Genomic DNA, 19,264 nt, shown 5'->3' with positions numbered 1-19,264 from the left:
ATAGGAAAAGAAGATGAATTTTCCATAGTAAACACAGACAGATTTTCACTTTTTACTATGTAGATACCTGCATTGTTTAAATATTTTTATAAGTAGAAGGTATACATTATTTCATAGTTAAATTCAAATGCAATAAAAAGAAACATTTTTCTGGGTGAAAAGGACAGGAATGGCATTTTAGGGAAAGAAACTATTTAATCAAAGGTACAAACACACGAGAGTACAGGCATATTTAAAGATTACCAACTGGTCTAGGGTTTACAAAGAAGGAAGGATATGTAATTGGGACAGGATGAGCAGAGGATGCCTATACTGTGTTAGCATATAGGCAGTTCATGAAGGACCTCCTATGTCAAGCTGAAGAAAGCATTCACTAAAATGTACAAAATGGTGAAGCATATAAAATTTTTAAGCAGGAGGATGACAAAATCAAGTATTTTAGAAAGATCACTTCAGAGGCAGTACGAAACCTGGATCAAAAGGGAGGTAAGAAAATAGGCTCGGAGATCACTTAGGCTGGGACTTAAGCTAAATTCAGGGGCAACAGAGACAGAGAAAGGGACACTCAGTTCACAAGCAGACAGGACATGGTGATTGAGCTGGATGTGGCAGCACCAGAAGAGGGAAAGTCAAAGATGCTACCCACCGTTTTGAGTTTAGGAAATTAGATAGGATGACATAATTTTAGATCATCCAAGGACAGGTTAAAAGAAAAGGTAATATATTTTGCTCTGGAGATGCTGAGGTTAAAGAACCTCTGGGAGTAGGTCAAAGTGCCCAACAGGAAGTTGGATATATACATGTGAATTTGAGCAACAAGGTCAGAACTGGAGCATATTAACACTATTACCCAGAAGAGAGAATTTTAAGCCTGTGCACACAATCTTACCCTCGTTGTAATTCACTGAATTCTTGAGTTGACCAGTTCCATTTATTCTCATAGTTGTAAAAATTCCATATAACTGTAACGTCTCTGTAGGCAATAACTTAAAGTGAGCTGGAAATTTTTCTCTTGGTTTCTTGGTCTCTCTTATTTTTTTCCCCTTTCCCTTTTGTTTGCCCTTCTTTCTGTCTACCTAGTTATCTAGTTAAGGAAGATACAGGAAATAAAAAAGTATCATATGAAAAAAACTGTCATTAAATATTTTCACACTTTGTCTTAATTGTAAAAGGCAAAGAAAAGAACATTTCATAATTCTACCTTTACTAAAACCTAAATTAAATAATAATTTACTTAGGTGACTCTCCCCTGATTTTCTCTGACAAGTCATTAACTGACATCCCCCAGACAGTCAACTCCAGCTGTAGCTTTAACCACAGAGGTTCCTGAAACAATTCCACAGTCCTGTTGTTGCTTACTGTGAGAAATTTGAGTCACACTGTACCTTTGTCTAACTGATGATGCCCTAGTTTCTTGGGAGGTGGAAAGGAAGGACCTGTTGGCAAGGAAACAGCTGCTTCCTTCTGAGCCAGGGAAAACCAAGAAGGTGACAGATGGACAAAGTGGAAAAGCAGCCAAAAGTTTCTTGAGCTCCTTGTTGGCAAGAATTTTCACTGAGGCACGACTGAATATCTTATTAAAGCATATCAATGACTGACAGAGTTTCATCTGCCTAGGTGCTCTGCTCAAGTTCAACAGGGCTTCCCACACATTTTCTACAATTGATAAAGTCTGCAGTGGTACAAAGAACCTGGCCTCAGCCTATGTACAGTGGGCTAAGACTGCAAGGCACTGTCCCATTTAACTTCAGGAATATATCCACAGGAATGCACTATCTGGTTAAAAAAGAAGAAGAAGAAATTCTGTATAGTAGTTATATTTGTATGACATATTAAATTACTATTAAAATTTCATTAGAAAATGTTTAAATGTTTACTTTTGTATATTTAAAAGATCTGTTGCAAACTTTCATATTTTGCTCTTTTATCAGCTTCCCCCCCATCCACTTCTAAACCCAGAAAATTAAATATTCAAGGACTCCTGGGTAAAACTGACAACCACCAGATGGATAAAACTAACACTTTAAAAATAGCTGTACATAAGTAAGTTATTGTTCTTCATCAAATAGAAGTTAGTAATCACTGACAATAACATTAAAAATTAGTGTGGGCATGAAGTATGGAATTTTAAAACATCAGTTTACTATGCTGATTAATTCAACATTTATATTTGCATCAGAACTTAATAATCCCATAAATAAATAGAGCTCTCAGTTTTTTAAAAAATCAAGGGATAACATATGTATTTAGACATATTAGCAGCGTAAAGATGTATGCTTCAACACACTTATTGGGAAAATGTCTGAAAATATTACTACACTGAATTCACGGGCATCCCCAAGAATCTGACATAAAAGTTCTCTAGAATAACAACATTTCAGGAAATTCCAAAAAAGGAAAAGGGTCAAATAGGAAATAGCCTCAAATTAATCGACAAAGTTCAGTGCTTGTTCCAACTTGATTTTTCTCTCCATTGCAAAAACAAAACCGAGTCTCAGGATGGGTGGGTTAATCACTTAGATGAAAGTTCATCTACTGGAATAAACGGAGAGGCCGCTTGGGCAGGAGACACAGGAGAGTCAGTGGTGGTGCTGACTTTCGCTGGTGAGTTACAAGAAGATCCGGCGCTGCTGCTGTTTCCATCAAGGGTATCAGAAGATACACACACACCCGGATCTGACAGCTGCGCAACGTCAGAAGAAAGCATGTTGGTGATGCCTTGGAAAAATCTCTTTGGCTGATATTCAGTTTCCATTTCACATTTTCTTTTCAATGGTCCAAGAACACTTGGTCTAATGCAATTAATGGGACTCTGGCTTCTCCGGGTAGTAAATCGGGTCGTTGGGCTGGGAATAGGACTTGGAGGCAATCCATTGCTACTCACAAAACTTTGCAAGGATGGTGAAAAACACTGCTTTCCAATTCCCCGGGTAGGCGACGGTGCTGGCGACACCGGAATGAAATCGATGCGTTTCGGGGAGGCAGATTTCTCCACGTCGTTGTCGCTCAGGCTGAAACTTTCCTCCCAGGAGTGGCTTATCTGCATTGCGTTCTGCACCTCGCGCTCGTGGACAGTCTCTCGATTGATCAAGTCCATGCCCTCCTCCTGTTTGATCTGGTGCAAGCGGCTGCTGTGCATGCGGACGGGGGAGGCCGGCAGAAGCAGGCCGTGGCGGTTCGGGAACGTTGTGCTGTTCCGCCTGGCGCTCGGCGCCTCGGCCTGGAACACCGGAGAAGTGTCACTGAGGCCGTGGATCAGGGGGGCGCTGTTAGATCTCCTGAGGCCCCCGCCGCCGCCACTGCTGCTGCCTTCCGCCGGGCTCCCACCTGTGCCCGGAGGGAGCTCCAGGTCTAGCTCCATCTTCTCCTGGGCCATGTCGCGGGCACGGAGGCGGGGGCGGTGCTCAGTCAGAGACCTAGGATTCCCATTCCCCGCAGTCCAGGGCCGCGGCCGCCGCCACCGCCACCGAGAATCTGTCAGCGGGCTCGTCCCTCTGCGCATGCGTGCCCCTCCGCGCAAGCGCTCTGCAATATCTGTTCCTGGCGCCGGCTGAAAGCGTAATAGCTGCGCCGCAGGCCTAGGGGGAGGGGCGAGGAGTGGTTGGGAAGGCAGTCAATATGTTTCTTCCGCAAATAGCTTTGAGCGCAAACTTGCTTTAACACATGTTAATAAGGTTACCATGTTCAGGAGTATATGTTTATAAAGTTACAGCTCTGAAAAAGAAGCACTTTGCGACTTTGTGTTATATGGTGAGGAGAGGAGTTGGTCTTAACCTGAGAGGCCTTCTCTGAGGAAGGGTCCATTTCTTGAGATCCTGAAAAGCAGGCCCAAAGGATGTGGTGTATAACTCCCTGGGAAAAGAGGATTACCAGCCCTGTGGCTGGGGGGAACCAGGAAGGGAGGGAGTGAGTATGGCCTGGAGTGGACAGTGAAAAACTCAGCAGGTTTTTCAGCATGGGTATAATAGCGACTGAAAAGGTCTCTGGCTGCATTCCGGAGAATACGTTACTGGGAGATTAGAACCGACAGGAAAAGACAGAGACCAGAAAGATGGGAATTTCCAGTAAGGTGGTACTGTAGGAAGGGAGTTGGAAAGAGTGGTAAATCTGGGAACTATTCAGGTCAAAAAGGGAAAAGACCAACCTGTAATTGTATTACTATTGTTTTATTTACAATCATATATCTGACACAAGCATATGTGCTCAATCATGTTCATTCAGTATGAAGGATTAAATGAAGGAAAAACCAACAGAACCTCGAACTTTAAAAACACAATACTTGGCTCATGTAATTAACATAAACTTTCATATCTCATTAAAAATCAGTTTATACTTAGTCTTTAGTGTATTCAGTCAGATTCTTTTTTTCTTCTGTGTGCCAACTATGTGTCAGGCACTGTGGTAGGAATCAGGCCCTATGAAAACATTTAATTTCTACTTGGGGCAGGGTGGGGGCGGAGAGAGATAAATACATGAGCTATTTTTTAGATAGTTGTAAGCCTTAGGGAAAAAAATAAAGTAGGGTGGTGTGATGGAGCACTACTGGGAGAAGCGAGGGTGCAATTAGACAGAGCTGCGATCAAAACGACAAGAAGCAAGTCCTGCTGACATCTGGGGAATGAATATTCCAACCACAAAGAATAGCAGATGCAAAGGACCAAGGCAAACATAAGTGTGGTGAACTGGCAAGAAAACAAAAGGGCCGTGCAGCTGAAGCATAAGGGAGTGATATGAGGGGGTAAAAGTGTTTGGATCTTAGTCTAAGTATGAGGAAAACCCACTGCAAGTTTTGAGCAGGAGAATGATATTATCTGGTTGATATTTTATATCACTTTGGCTCCGTGCAAAACAGGCTGAAAGAGACTAAGAGTGCAGATAGAAAGATGGATTAGGAACCATGGCAACAGGGCAGACAAGAGATTATTGGACTAGGGTTCTATCAGTGGTGATTGGGGAGAAGTAGATGGATTCAGGATATATTTTGAAAGTAGAACTAATAGGATGTTTAGATGGATTAGATTTAGATGGTGGTGAAAGAAATAATCCAAAGGCAACTCAGAGATGTTTTACTTAAACTGGGTAAATGGCAGCATCATTTACAGAGGCAGGGAAAGTTCTTTTGGAGTAGAAATTGAGTTCTGTTTTGGTTGATTTGATTTGGAGGGGTCAGATATCCATGTGCCTAATTTGAACTGAAAGAGAGCTTAGTGATTTTTGTTTGGTCTCCTTTTTGCAGCTGAAGAAAGTAAGATCCAGAGAGGCTGGCATAGTCAACATCACACAGCTTGTTTAATAATGGGAACCAGAACTAGAATGCAGTATGAGAATACTAGACCATACCCTTTCCACTGTCTCTCAAACAGCTTTTAATTTGAAATCCCCCTATTTCATTTAGTCATCCAGCTAATGAAATAATGTTGATTATGCATACCTATAATTCTAGAAACTGATTTAAGCTTTCCAAGTGCCTGACACTATTTAAAGTGCATTACATGTAGAACCTCATTTAATCTTCACAATAACTATAAAGGAAGTATCATTATTCCATATTGCAGGGGAAACTGAGATGCAAGGATTAAGCAATGTGTCCAGGATGACAGGAAGCAGTGGGACCTTGTCCTTCTGGCTCCAGAGCACAGGCACAATGATGCCTCCTCCATGCGCAGTAACATTTCAGACAGGGAGAAACCATTTCCAGATTGTCTACACCTTTGCAAGTGCAATGGTATTTGAGAGAGAATTTGAAGGACAGGTAGGATTTTAATAGACAATATTTTATATAGATTTGGCAGCATAGGTATAAAATAGTGAACTTGGCTAATACATGAAGTACATGGAGAAGAATAGGTAATAGGGAAAAGATGGAAATTAAAGTTGGAATCAGTATTGGAGCTCTAAATGCCAGGGAAAAGTGCTTGTATTTAACATGTGGGGCAATAGGGAACTGTTGAAGGTTTTTAACAAGAGGAACAACACAATGAGAGCTTCACTTTAAGGCCTGCCAGGTGGATGAATCATAGATAGAAGTGGAAGAATGGAAGGTGGAAAGAACCAACATTTTCTAGGTGCCCAGGGCTACCAGTTACTTTAAACATTTATCATTTAATTTCCCTTGTAATTCTATAAAGCAGATACTACTATGCTCATCTTGTAAAAGGGACAATTAAGGTTCAAAAATTGCAAAAGGCCCTATAGTTACATGGAAGAACAAAGATCTGAATGAATCCGTATCAAGATGTCACTTCAAAATCCATATTCTTTTTGATGCTTTCTTCATGAATTAAAGATGGAGAATTTGATAGCTAACTCTGAGATGAAGTGAAGTGAAGTTGTTCAGTTGTTCCGACTCTGCAACCCCATGGACTGTAGCCCCCCATGTTCCTCCATCCATGGGATTTTCCAGGCAAGAATACTGGAGTGGGTTGCCATTTGATGAAAGGAGGATCTAAACTAAAGTTGGGAATGGCAGGAAAAGGAGACGGATGTGGAGACTGGAAGGTAACAACCCAGATCCTGACTGTCTGGATGTACAGAGGATGAAGAGAGAGGAGTCACAAACAACTGAAGTTCAAGCATGTACAACTGAACAAATGGTACAACAGTATTGAATAAGAACAAGTGAGAGAGGAAGAGTTTCCAGAAGAAAATCAATATTAGATGAGTAGAAAAGAAGTATTAACCATAATCCATAGCATATTGCTAACTTGCATATTACTAAATTAATTCTAGCATGACTCAAACATGCCAACATTGTTCATGCATGTCTGGATAAACAATAATTATCTTCACTAATAAAGATCAGAGATAGTGATAACCACAAAATCAAACATCTGTGCTATTTGGTTCTTACCTGAATACACCTATTAGAGATCTTCACCCATTTCCCTGTTTCTACCCTTATCACTTCTCCACCCAACCTACAAGGTCATCCTTAAAAAGAAAACTTGAATAGTCACTTCCCTGTTCAAAACCCTTTGGTGGATTCCCACTCAGGGAAAAAGCTGAAGTCATTACAATGACCTGTAAGTGCTCTGTCTGGGTCCCTGCCATCCCTCTGCGTACCCACCTCCAACTGCTCTCCCCACTCACTGCCTTCCCTCCAACTGCAGAGGCCTCCTTACTGTCCTTTGGCCCACCAGGCATGTTCCCCCTCCACTCAGCTTACTTTTCCTTCCAGTGGACATCTACACTGTTCCATTCCTTCAGCTCTCTGTACAAATGTCATTGACTAAGAGGTTTTCCTTGACCTTTCCTTATAAAATGCAACAGCAGAGTCCACCACCAAGCCTACACTCCCATCCCCCCACTCTGTTTTCATTTATCCTCCAGGGCACCACATGACAATAGGTATACAATGCTTTCTTGCCTCTTTGTCCTCAAGAATGCAAACTCCATGAGGGCTCCCTGCTATACACCTAGTACCCAGAACAAGGCCTGGCATATAGCACTCAGTAAGCAAGTGTTGAATCATTGTACAAGTGAATGCTGAATGAATACACGGACTAATATAGCTCTGTCCAAAAGGGAAGAGAACTCTAGTTTTTGAAAATCCAGCCTAATAGACCTTTCTAGACTGATTCTATGTGCTTTTTACTTTGATAATTCTTCTCATATCAACACTATCATTAGTTACAGTGCCCTCCAGCCCATGCAGGTAGGTTACCTGAATGAATCCAAGATGTGAACTAAGACATTTAAGTTCTAAGTTTCCATTCTTTTTTTAACCATCTGCTGATATACACTTGACAGAATCAAAATGCTCAGGGCTGAGAATTCTAAGCTGTGTTATTCCTTCCTCTCAAAGGAATAAAGAATAAATGAGAGAAAACAGCAATTCCGCTCTTAAATAAAATGCAAAAAGGCCTTTCAGCCTGTTGTAAAAATAACACCAGATGCAGGATCTAGCTCTTCCCTGAATCAATTCACCCTTCTGGTTTTAACTCTGGGTATGAAGTGACTCAGCAGCAGCAGCAGCAGCAGCATGAAGTAAATACCACACTTAAGAGTAAATCATAAAAATCAAACACCTACTTAATAAACTTTACTGTGCTTAATATTTTTTTCAAACTAACATATAGCTGCCTTTTAACTCCTAGGAGCATTTTAAAATTAAATCTTCAAGCATACGACAAGGCAAATATGCACTTCTGAATTCATACTGAATGAATGTGAAATACAAAAATATGTGTACATGTATAATCCTAGATGAACTGAAAATGTCTCCATATCCCACATTAACTAATATCACCAATCTAGAACAAAAATATTGCAGCGGAAAAGTGTACTTTCAAAATATAGGAACTCAGGAGTGTTTACTGGTACAATAACCTAGGGGAAATGTTTGGTATTACATCATACTACCTACTAAAAGAAAATATACATACATGTTCTACAATTAAGAAATTCCACTTTGGGGTATACAGCCAAGAGAAATGAGTGTTTATGTCTACTAAAAGCCATGTACAAGAATGTTCCTTGCAGTAATACTTACAACAGCCCCAAACTGGAAACAACCCAAAAGTCCTTGACGAGAACAGCACTGGACAATGAATTCTTTACTCAACAACATGTATAATGTTGAATGAAAAAAATCAAACATGAGAGAGTACATACTTTATGACTCCCTCTTTATGAGGTTCCAGAACAACCAAAAGCAATCTACAAAGGTAGAAGTCAAAACAGTGGCTACCCTTGGGACTAATATCCTGCTCTGGGTGCTGCTGACACAGGCATAAACATATGCAAAAAATTATTTAAAAAGTAATTAAAATGTACACAGTTTATTGCATATGAAGTTAGTCCTCAAAATGTATCAATATAGAGAAAAACAGAATGGGAACTGGAATCTAAATGGAAGACAAAACAGAATAAGAATGAAGATCCTTTGTTTAAATGCTAACCACGAGTCTAAACTGGAATGCTAACCTTCCAAATCTCTTTGACACACACCATTATCAGTGGCCTTGACAGGACAAAGAAAGGAGACAGAAACATACACACACACCCCTCAAGCTACATTTCACTGGGGCCCTAAACACCAATAAGTCTCCAGCAGCCTCACACAAACACTGGACACTTGTCTGAGGCGAGTTACAGATCACCGACAGAACCATTGGTTCTCCTTGGCACTGTTCCCAAAGAGCCCTCAAAGTTATTTATTTCTGAGACGGCATGAAGTCAAGGAAATGAAGCTCATTTCATAGCCTTTGACTTTCTCAACTGCAATCTGTGTATTCTGCCCAGTTGGTTCTGCCATTTCCTCCGAAGCATAATTCATCAAATAAGACAAAAGTAACATCAAAGAAACTCAGCAGGGGCTGTTATTACATATGGAAGGAATGAAAAATGTGCTTGAGGATGCGATTCTGGCTGCAAGATCTTACTTTGTTATCATAATGAAAGAAAAATAGATGATCTCAGGAACTGTGATCAATGGTTTACTGGACAGTTTCGGAGAGCCAGTAAGTAGAGACCCTTCATAGCATATACCTTGAGGGTGCTGAATCTAATCCTTAAAACTTAAAAGCAGCAGCAAGGATTAGAAAATCAAAGCACGAGGTTACTAAGGGGCTTTTGACCCCCTCACCTTTCGTCTTTGATAATAGCTAAAAGGCTATCATGTCACTTGCATGGAGCCACAGTCTTTAAATGTAGGAAGTAAAAAGGCAAAATGGGGGCTTCAAAGGTCTGGCAGAAGAAACTTATGGTCTAGGGCCTCAGCAAAGTTCAGACAAACAAATAAATGTGAATTGTAGTTATTTTAATTTTTTTTCAAGAGAGAATATCAGGGAAGATATTAAAAATAGCCATCCAGTTCCCACTAAGTCCTTCAAACAGAATAGAACAATGAGTTGGTATCATTCTTTGTTGTTCTTCACCACTTTTATACATTTTAGGCAGCACCCATTTTTTTTAGTGCCTTCTTCTAGGCCATAAACCAGGGTTTTGATTGTTGTCCTTTACTGTTTACATGTTACACGTTTCTCTCTGCCTGTTTGCTATCTTTCTTCTCAAGGATTAACCCAACCAGCAAGCAGGGAAAAAAAGAACTGATGGCTTTATGGATAATGTATAAAGTTAACTATAAAACATGCAAAAGTTGCAAATATAGTAGGGTTTATATACTTGGGCCTTCCAGTTGGGTATCTGGGAAACTCTTCTAAAAGTGTTCAACATATTAGTGCCAGTAAGACTATAGCAATAAAAAAAAAAGTTCCAAACCTGGCGTCAGACAATCGTACTTCCAGCACAGTGACCTTAGACAAGTTTGTCAGCTTCTCTGAGCTTGGTTTACTCATTTATGAAGTGGAGACATAATGTCTTTGTTGTAAACATCAAATGATGTCCATAATAGGCCTTGTAAGCAATAAAGACTCCAAACACAATGGGCTTCTCTCAATGAAAATACTCCATGCTCTGATCGAAAATGAGCCTGCCTACCCTTCCACTCCTTTCCTGATTTGGAACCAGTCCATTGTTCCATGTCCAGTTCTAACCATTGCTTCTTGAACTGCATACAATTTTCTCAGGAGGCAAGTAAGGTGGTCTGGTATTCTTATCTCTTTAAGAATTTTCCACAGTTTTCTGTGATCCACACAGTCAAAGGCTTTGGTATAGTCAATAAAGCAGAAGTAGATGTTTTTCTGGAACTCTCTTGATTTTTCTATGATTCAATGGATGTTGGCAATTTTATCTTTGGTTCCTCTGCCTTTTCTAAATGCCTCTTCTGATGCTGAAACTGGTTCCAAATTGGGAAAGGAGTGCATCAAGGTTGTATATTGTCACCCTGCTTATTTAACTTATATGCAGAGTACATCATGCAAAATGCCGGGCTGGATGAAGCACAAGCTGGAATCAAGATTGCCGGGAGAAATATCAATAACCTCAGATACGCAGATGACACCACACTTATGGCAGAAAGCAAAGAAGAACTAACGAGTCTCTTGATGAAAATGAAAGAGGAGAGTCAAAAAGCTGGTTTAAAACTCAACATCCAAAAAACAAAGATCATGGCATCCGGTCCCATCACTTCATGGCAAATAGATGGGGAAACAGTGGAAACAGTGACAGACTCTATTTTCTTGGGCTCCAAAATCACTGCGGATGGTGACTGCAGCCATGAAATTAAAAGATGCTTGCTCCTTGAAGAAAAGCTATGACCAACCTAGATAGCATATTAAAAAGCAGAGATAAAACAAACAAACACACACACACACACAAAAAAAGCAGAGACATTCTTTTGTGACAAAGATCCATCTAGCAAAGCTATAGTTTTTCCAATAGTCACGTACGGGTGGGAGAGTTGGCCCATAAAGAAAGCTGAGCACCAAAGAATTGATGCTTTTGAACTGTTGTGCTGGAGAAGACTTGAGAGTTCCTTGGACTGCAAGGAGATCCAACCAGTCAATCCTTAAGGAAATCAGTCTTGAACATTCATTGGAAGGACTGATGCTGAAGCTGAAACACCAATACTTTGGCCACCTGATGCAAAGAACGGACTCCTTGGAAAAGACCCTGATGCTGGGAAAGATTGATGGCAGGAGGAGAAGAGGATGACAGAGGATGAGATGGTTGGATGGCATCACCGACTCAGTGGACATGAGTTTGAGCAAGCTCTGGGAGTTGGTGATTGACAGGGAAGCCTGGCATGCTGCAGTCCATGAGGTAGCAAAGAGTTGGACATGACTGTGTGACTGAACTGAACTAAACCCTTCCACTACTTTCATCAAAAAGCTTCCTTTGTTTTTTTGCTTTTTAATTTGATTCTGCGGAAGAAAATTCTCTCCTCATTTTCTTCTCTGAGACTGTAGTAATTTTTAGAGAGACACAGTTTCTGTGGTCTAAAAGGTATGAACTGAGAAGTTCATCTGCAATCAAGTGGACAACTTCTAAGGTGGCAAAATAAGAAAAAACACATTTCTAAGAATTTCACTCTGAGTCTGTCTGAGGAGAGATGAACCCTGTAGGGGTGGAGAGGCCATCAGGAACTAAAAATGTAGCTGGATCAGTGAATCCTATTCCCTGCAGCAAACCATTTGCCCATCCCAATAGCAGGAGCAACCGTCCCTGATTACGCTGAACTTTTCAGTCGGGACTAATCCCAGAGGCTTAATCTCATTTATTCATTGTAAACCCTGTTTTGAATTCCTGCTGTCATGCTACTGTCCTTCCTGGCATATAATAAAATGCACAGACACACATTTGGCTGAGCCTGATAAACACCATGAACCCAGTCCCTCTCAAAATTGTGAAAGGAAAGGGAAGAGATCAGAAAAAGACTCAAGAAGTTTCAAGGGTTACCATTCCTTGAGATGCATCTTTCCCTCCAGGTAGCTGATACCTTGTAGGTATATTTTGAGGACCAGGTCAAATGATCTGCAGAAGCTTGAAGCTGCTGCCCCAAATCTAAAGATTTGTAAACTACATGCTTTAGGGGAAAATTTTTAGCTTTAGAGGATGACAGTTGCACAGGCAAGAGTTACCTAACTTCAAAGACACTTGAAGACAGTGAGTGCTATTACTGAGAAAGGGGGACGTTCCTAATTTGTCCTTTTGCTTTTATCCAGCTTCAAGCTAATATGACTAGTAAATGCAACAAAAAACAGTGTATTAAATAGGGGGAGGGGTGCTCTATTTTCTCCTATCTCGTACTAATTTATAAACTAAATGCAACCATAATTCAGCATCTGCATCCCTTCTTTTACTTGCAGTTCAGTTTGTTGGTAGGAAATTAATTTTTACCATCGATGGAGTTCAATCATCTGAAAGTCCCACTTATTAGGAAGTGGTACAGATGTTTCTTCTTCACTCTCCATTTGAAAACTGAAATTCTAAGAGAGGAGACTTCATCAGCTTCTATGGTTATGACACTTTTTACCAGACAATGTTGTCGTTATCATTATCATCATCCACTTAGAGCTTACATTTTACTGAGGGCATATGTGCCAAGTACCCTTCAAAGTACTGTGTAAATATCAGCTCATTTAATCTCTACACCATTTCTAGGATTATTATCCTCAGTTTATAGATGAGGGGAAAGAGAAACAGAGGTTAAAAAAAGGTGCTTGAGATGACATAACCAGTTAAGTGGTAGAGGAAGCTGAGTCTCTGAAGCCCAGGGATCTGGCTTCAGAGGCTCAGCTCATGAAACACAGGTGGATTCCTCAAACCTGCCATGATCATGGTGCTCCAGGCTATTTTCAAAGAATGATGGGGGGGCTTCCCTGGTAATCCAGTGGTTAAGAATCCACCTGCTAAGGAGGAGCCAAGATGGCGGAGGAATAGGATGGGAAGACCACTTTCTCCCCTACAAATTCATGGAAAGAACAATTGAACGCAGAGCAAACGTCACAAAACAACTTCTGATCACTAGCTGAGGACATCAGGCACCCAGAAAAGCAGCCCATTGTCTTCAATAGAAGGTAGGACAAAATATAAAAGATAAAAAGAGAGACAAAAGAGCTAGGGATGGAGATTCGTCCCAGGAAGGGAGTCTTAATAGAGGAAGTTTCCAAACACCAGGAAACCCTCGCACTGGCGAGTCTGGGGGAAGTTTCTGAATCTCGGAGGGCAACCTATCTGGGAGGGGAAAAATAAATAAAACCCACAGATTACGTGCCTAAAAGCAACTCCCAGCAGAAAAGTACCCCAGATGCCTGCATCCGCCACCAGCGAGTGGGGGCGGAACAGAGAGGAGCAGGCGGCATTGCTTAGGGTAAAGACCGGAACGGGCCTGAGTGCCCAGAGGGCAATCGGAGGGAGCTTTTGTGAGTTACCAACTTAAACTGTGGGATAGCAAAAGAGAGAGAAAATTAACCGGCCAGAACACGCTGCCGGCCGTTCACAGAACAAAGGGACCGAGCAAGTCCAGAGGAGCTAGACAGCTGCAGACCGGCCCAGCCCCGCCGGAGGCAGGGGGGAGGAGAAAGGGGCAGGCTCGGTCCCAAGGACTGCATCCCCTACCACACTGCAAACAGGCCTCCAGTTTCTAACCAAAGACCTTCTGAGATTCTGGATGGTCAACATCCGCCTGGAGGGTTACGGCTAGACACAGGGCACATGCACCCGACCAGTGGGCGGGGACTGGGGCTGGGGACGTGGAGGGCAGAGGGCACACGCACCCAATCAGCGCGGGAGGAAACTGAGGCTGGGACCGCGGAGGGGAGAAGGTGCGCCGCACCTGGGGAGAGTGCACCCGTCAAGCTCCTGGCTGCCTGAGCCGCTCGGGCGGGGAAGGCACAAAACGCAGGCGCAGCAGAGTCCGAGCTTTTGTGGAACACCCGAGGGCTGGAACCGCGTGCAGCGCAGGGCACGCTCCATATAGAGCAGCCGGGAGCCTGAGCAGCATAGAAAGGGAAAGCAGCGCTCCTCCCTCCCCGCAGCGTAACCAGAACTAGCAACCTGAACAAGAGACCACCTCCGCCGGCCTGTGTCAGGACGGAAATTAGGCACTGAAGAGACCGGCAAACAGAAGCCAAATAAACAAAGGGAACCGCTTCAGAAGGGACCAGTGCAACAGATTAAAATCCCTGTAGGTAACACCGACTACACTGGAAGGAGCCTATAGATATTAAGAAGTGTAAGCTGGAATGAGAAGCTATCTGAAACTGAACTGAACCCACACTGACCGCAACAGCTCCAGAGAAATTCCTAGATATATTTTTACCTTTTTTTAATTAAAAAAATTTTTTTTTTCTTTTCTATTTTTTCTCTTTTATTTTCTTTTAAAATTCCCTATTACTCCCCCATTACTCCTTAACTTTCATTTTCATAGATTTTTACGATTTTTTTAATTAGGAAAAAAATTTTTTTCTTTTTTTTCTTTTTCTCTTCTTTCCTTTTAAAGTCCTCTATTACTCCTCTACTACTCCTTAATTTTCATTTTCATTTCACTATAACCTTGCAAAAGAAAAAAAGAGAAGCCCTATTTTTAAACTGAACTTCATATATATTTCTAAAATATTTTGTTTTTGTTTTTGTTTTCAATATTGTATTTTTAAGAGTCTAACCTCTACTCTTGATTTTTAATCTGTTTTTCAGTATGTGATATAAATTTTGGACATTTAAGAATCCAATATTCAGTTCCAATTTTTATTCAGGAGTGTGTTGATTATTCTCTCCCACTTTTGACTCTCCATTTTCTCCCTCAGATCACTTCTATTTCCTCCCTCCCCCTTCTTTTCCCAATCCAATTCTGTGAATCTCTGTGGGTGTCTGGGCTATAGGGAACACTTAGGGAACAGAGAACTGCGTAGATCTGTCTCTCTCCTCTTGAGTCCCCCTTTTTCTCCTCCTGCTCATCTCTGTCTCCCTCCTCCGTCTCCTCTTTTTCATGTAACTCTGTGAACCTCTCTGGGTGTCCCTCACGGTGGAGAATCTTTTCACCATTAACCTATAAGTTTTATTATCAGTGCTGTATAGTTGGAGAAGTCTTGAGACTACTGGAAGAATAAAACTGAAATCCAGAGGCAGGAGACTTAAGCCCAAAACGTGAGAACACCAGAAGACTTCTGACTACATGGAACATTAAGTAATAAGAGACCGTCCAAAAGCCTCCATACCTACACTGAAACCAACCACCACCCAAGAGCCAGTAAGTTTCAGAGCAAGACATACCACACAAATTCTCCAGCAACGCAGGAACATAGCCCTGAGCGTCAACATACAGGCTGCCCAAAGTCACACCTAACACATAGACCCATCTCAAAACTCATTACTGGGCACTCCATTGCACTCCAGAGAGAAGAAATCTAATTCCACGCACCAGAACACCAACACAAGCTTCCCTAACCAGGAAACCTTAACAAGCCAATCGTCCAACCCCACCCACTGGGTAAAACCTCCACAATAAAAAGGAACCACAGACCTCCAGAATACAGAAAGCCCACTCCAGACACAGCAATCTAAACAAGATGAAAAGGCAGAGAAATACCCAACAGGTAAAGGAACATGAAAAATGCCCAACCAAGTCAAACAAAAGAGGAGGAGATAGGGAATCTACCTGAAAAAGAATTTAGAATAATGATAATAAAAATGATCCAAAATCTTGAAAACAAAATGGAGTTACAGATAAATAGCCTGGAGACAAAGACTGAGAAGATGCAAGAAATGTTTAATAAAGACCTAGAAGAAATAAAAAAGAGTCAATTAAAAATGAATAATGAAATAAATGAAATCAAAAACACTCTGGAGTGAACCAAGAGTAGAATAATGGAGACAGAAGATAGGATAAGTGAGGTAGAAGATAAAATGGTGGAAATAAATGAAGCAGAGAAGAAAAAAGAAAAAAGAATCAAAAGAAATGAGGACAACTTCAGGAACCTCTGGGACAATGTGAAATGCCCCAACATTCGAATCATAGGAGTCCCAGAAGAAGAAGACAAAAAGAAAGGCCATGAGAAAATACTCGAGGAGATAATAGCTGAAAACTTCCCTAAAATGGGGAAGGAAATAGCCACCCAAGTCCAAGAAACCCAGAGAGTCCCAAACAGGATAAACCCAAGACGAAACACCCCAAGACACATATTAATCAAATTAACAAAGATCAAGCACAAAGAACAAATATTAAAAGCGTCAAGGGAGAAACAACAAATAACAAACAAAGGGATTCCCATAAGGATAACAGCTGATCTATCAATTGAAACCCTCCAGGCCAGAAGGGAATGGCAGGACATACTGAAAGTAATGAAAGAGAATAACATACAACCTAGATTACTGTACCCAGCAACGATCTCATTCAGATATGAAGGAGAATTCAAAAGCTTTACAGACAAGCAAAAGCTGAGAGAATTCAGCACCATCAAACCAGCTCTTCAACAAATGTAATACAGCACATAAACAAATCGAAAGATAAAAACCATATGATTATCTCAATAGATGCAGAGAAAGCCTTTGACAAAATTCAACACCCATTTATGATTAAAACTCTCCAGAAAGCAGGAATAGAAGGAACATACCTCAATATAATAAAAGCTATATATGACAAACCCACAGCAAGCATTACCCTCAATAGTGAAAAATTGAAAGCATTTCCCCTGAAATCAGGAACAAGTCAAGGGTGCCCACTCTCACCACTACTATTCAACATAGTTTTGGAAGTTTTGGCCACAGCAATCAGAGCAGAAAAAGAAGTAAAAGGAATCCAGATAGGAAAAGAAGAAGTGAAACTCGCACTGTTTGCAGATGACATGATCCTCTATATAGAAAACCCTAAAGACTCTACCAGAAAATTACTAGAGCTAATCAATGAATACAGTAAAGTTGCAGGATACAATATTAACACACAGAAATCCCTTGCATTCCTATACACTAACAATGAGAAAACAGAAAGAGAAATTAAGGAAACAATAACATTCACCATTGCAACAAAAACAATAAAATACTTAGGAGTATATCTACCTAAAAAACAAAAGACCTATACATAGAAAACTATAAAACACTGATGAAAGAAATCAAAGAGGACACAAACAGATGGAGAAACATACTGTGTTCATGGATTGGAAGAATCAATATTGTCAAAATGGCTATACTACCCAAAGCAATCTATAGATTCAATGCAATCCCTATCAAGCTACCAACGGTATTTTTCACAGAACTAAAACAAATAATTTCACAATTTGTATGGAAAAACAAAAAACCTCGAATAGCCAAAGTAATCTTGAGAAAGAAGAATGGAACTGGAGGAATCAACCTGCCTGACTTCAGACTCTACTACAAAGCCACAGTCATCAAGACAGTATGGTACTGGCACAAAGACAGAAATATAGATCAATGGAACAGAATAGAAAGCCCAGAGATAAATCCACGAACCTATGGACACCTTATCTTTGACAAAGGAGGCAAGGATATACAATGGAAAAAAGACAACCTCTTTAACAAGTGTTGCTGGGAAAACTGATCAACCACTTGTAAAAGAATGAAACTAGAACACTTTCTAATACCATACACAAAAATAAACTCAAAATGGATTAAAGATCTAAATGTAAGACCAGAAACTATAAAACTCCTAGAGGAGAACATAGGCAAAACACTCTCCGACATAAATCTCAGCAAGATCCTCTATGACTCACCTCCCAGAAGATTGGAAATAAAAGCAAAACTAAACAAATGGGACCTAATGAAACTTAAAAGCTTTTGCACTACAAAGGAAACTATAACTAAGGTGAAAAGACAGCCCTCAGATTGGGAGAAAATAATAGCAAATGAAGAAACAGACAAAGGATTAATCTCAAAAATATACAAGCAACTCCTGAAGCTCAATTCCAGAAAAATAAATGACCCAATCAAAAAATGGGCCAAAGAACTAGACAGACATTTCTCCAAAGAAGACATACAGATGGCTAACAAACACATGAAAAGATGCTCAACATCACTCATTATCAGAGAAATGCAAATCAAAACCACAATGAGGTACCATTACACGCCAGTCAGGATGGCTACTATCCAAAAGTCTACAAGCAATAAATGCTGGAGAGGGTGTGGAGAAAAGGGAACCCTCTTACACTGTTGGTGGGAATGCAAACTAGTACAGCCACTATGGAAAACAGTGTGGAGATTTCTTAAAAAACTGGAAATAGAACTGCCATATGACCCAGCAATACCACTTCTGGGCATACACACCGAGGAAACCAGATCTGAAAGAGACACATGCACCCCAATGTTCATCGCAGCACTGTTTATAATAGCCAAGACATGGAAGCAACCTAGATGTCCATCAGCAGACAAATGGATAAGGAAGCTGTGGTACATATACACCATGGAATATTACTCAGCCGTTAAAAAGAATTCATTTGAATTCATTCTAATGAGATGGATGAAACTGGAGCCCATTATACAGAGTGAAATAAGCCAGAAAGATAAAGAATATTACAGCATACTAACACATATATATGGAATCTAGAAAGATGGTAATGATAACCCTATATGCAAAGCAGAAAAAGAAACACAGATATACAGAACAGACTTTTGAACTCTGTGGGAGAAGGCGAGGGTGGGATGTTTTGAGAGAACAGCATTGAAACATGTATATTATCTATAATGAAACAGATCACCAACCCAGGTTGGATGCATGAGACAAGTGCTCAGGCCTGGTGCACTGGGAAGACCCAGAGGAACTGGGTGGAGAGGGAGGTGGGAGGGGGGATTGGGATGGGGAATACATGTAACTCCATGGCTGATTCATGTCAATGTATGACAGAACCCACTACAATATTGTAAAGTAATTAGCCTCCAACTAATAAAATATTAAAAAAAAAAAAAAAGGAAT

At 40.8% G+C, this 19,264-nt stretch overlaps 2 protein-coding genes across 2 annotated transcripts in view; both read right to left on the bottom strand.

The window, feature by feature from the left end:
• Positions 1-19,264, bottom strand: part of PIP5K1B (phosphatidylinositol-4-phosphate 5-kinase type 1 beta) — a 338,680-nt gene that overhangs the window by 242,822 nt on the left and 76,594 nt on the right. The gene's annotated exons all lie outside the window — the stretch shown is intronic.
• On the bottom strand, positions 1,802-3,489 carry PABIR1 (PP2A Aalpha (PPP2R1A) and B55A (PPP2R2A) interacting phosphatase regulator 1). The gene has a single exon (XM_065908235.1). The coding sequence runs from the start codon at positions 3,374-3,376 to the stop codon at positions 2,513-2,515; it is 864 nt and encodes a 287-aa protein (XP_065764307.1). The 5' UTR covers positions 3,377-3,489; the 3' UTR covers positions 1,802-2,512.

This window comes from Muntiacus reevesi, chromosome 17 (assembly GCF_963930625.1).
Source record: "Muntiacus reevesi chromosome 17, mMunRee1.1, whole genome shotgun sequence".
Classification (NCBI taxonomy): Eukaryota; Metazoa; Chordata; class Mammalia; order Artiodactyla; family Cervidae; genus Muntiacus; species Muntiacus reevesi.
Note: the sequence above shows the minus strand (reverse complement) of the source record. Positions and strands in the feature narration are given on the sequence as shown.

Excerpts from the sequence above, each read along its gene's own strand:
- PABIR1 (XM_065908235.1), bottom strand. The coding sequence starts at position 3,376 with ATGGCCCAGGAGAAGATGGAGCTAGACCTGGAGCTCCCTCCGGGCACA.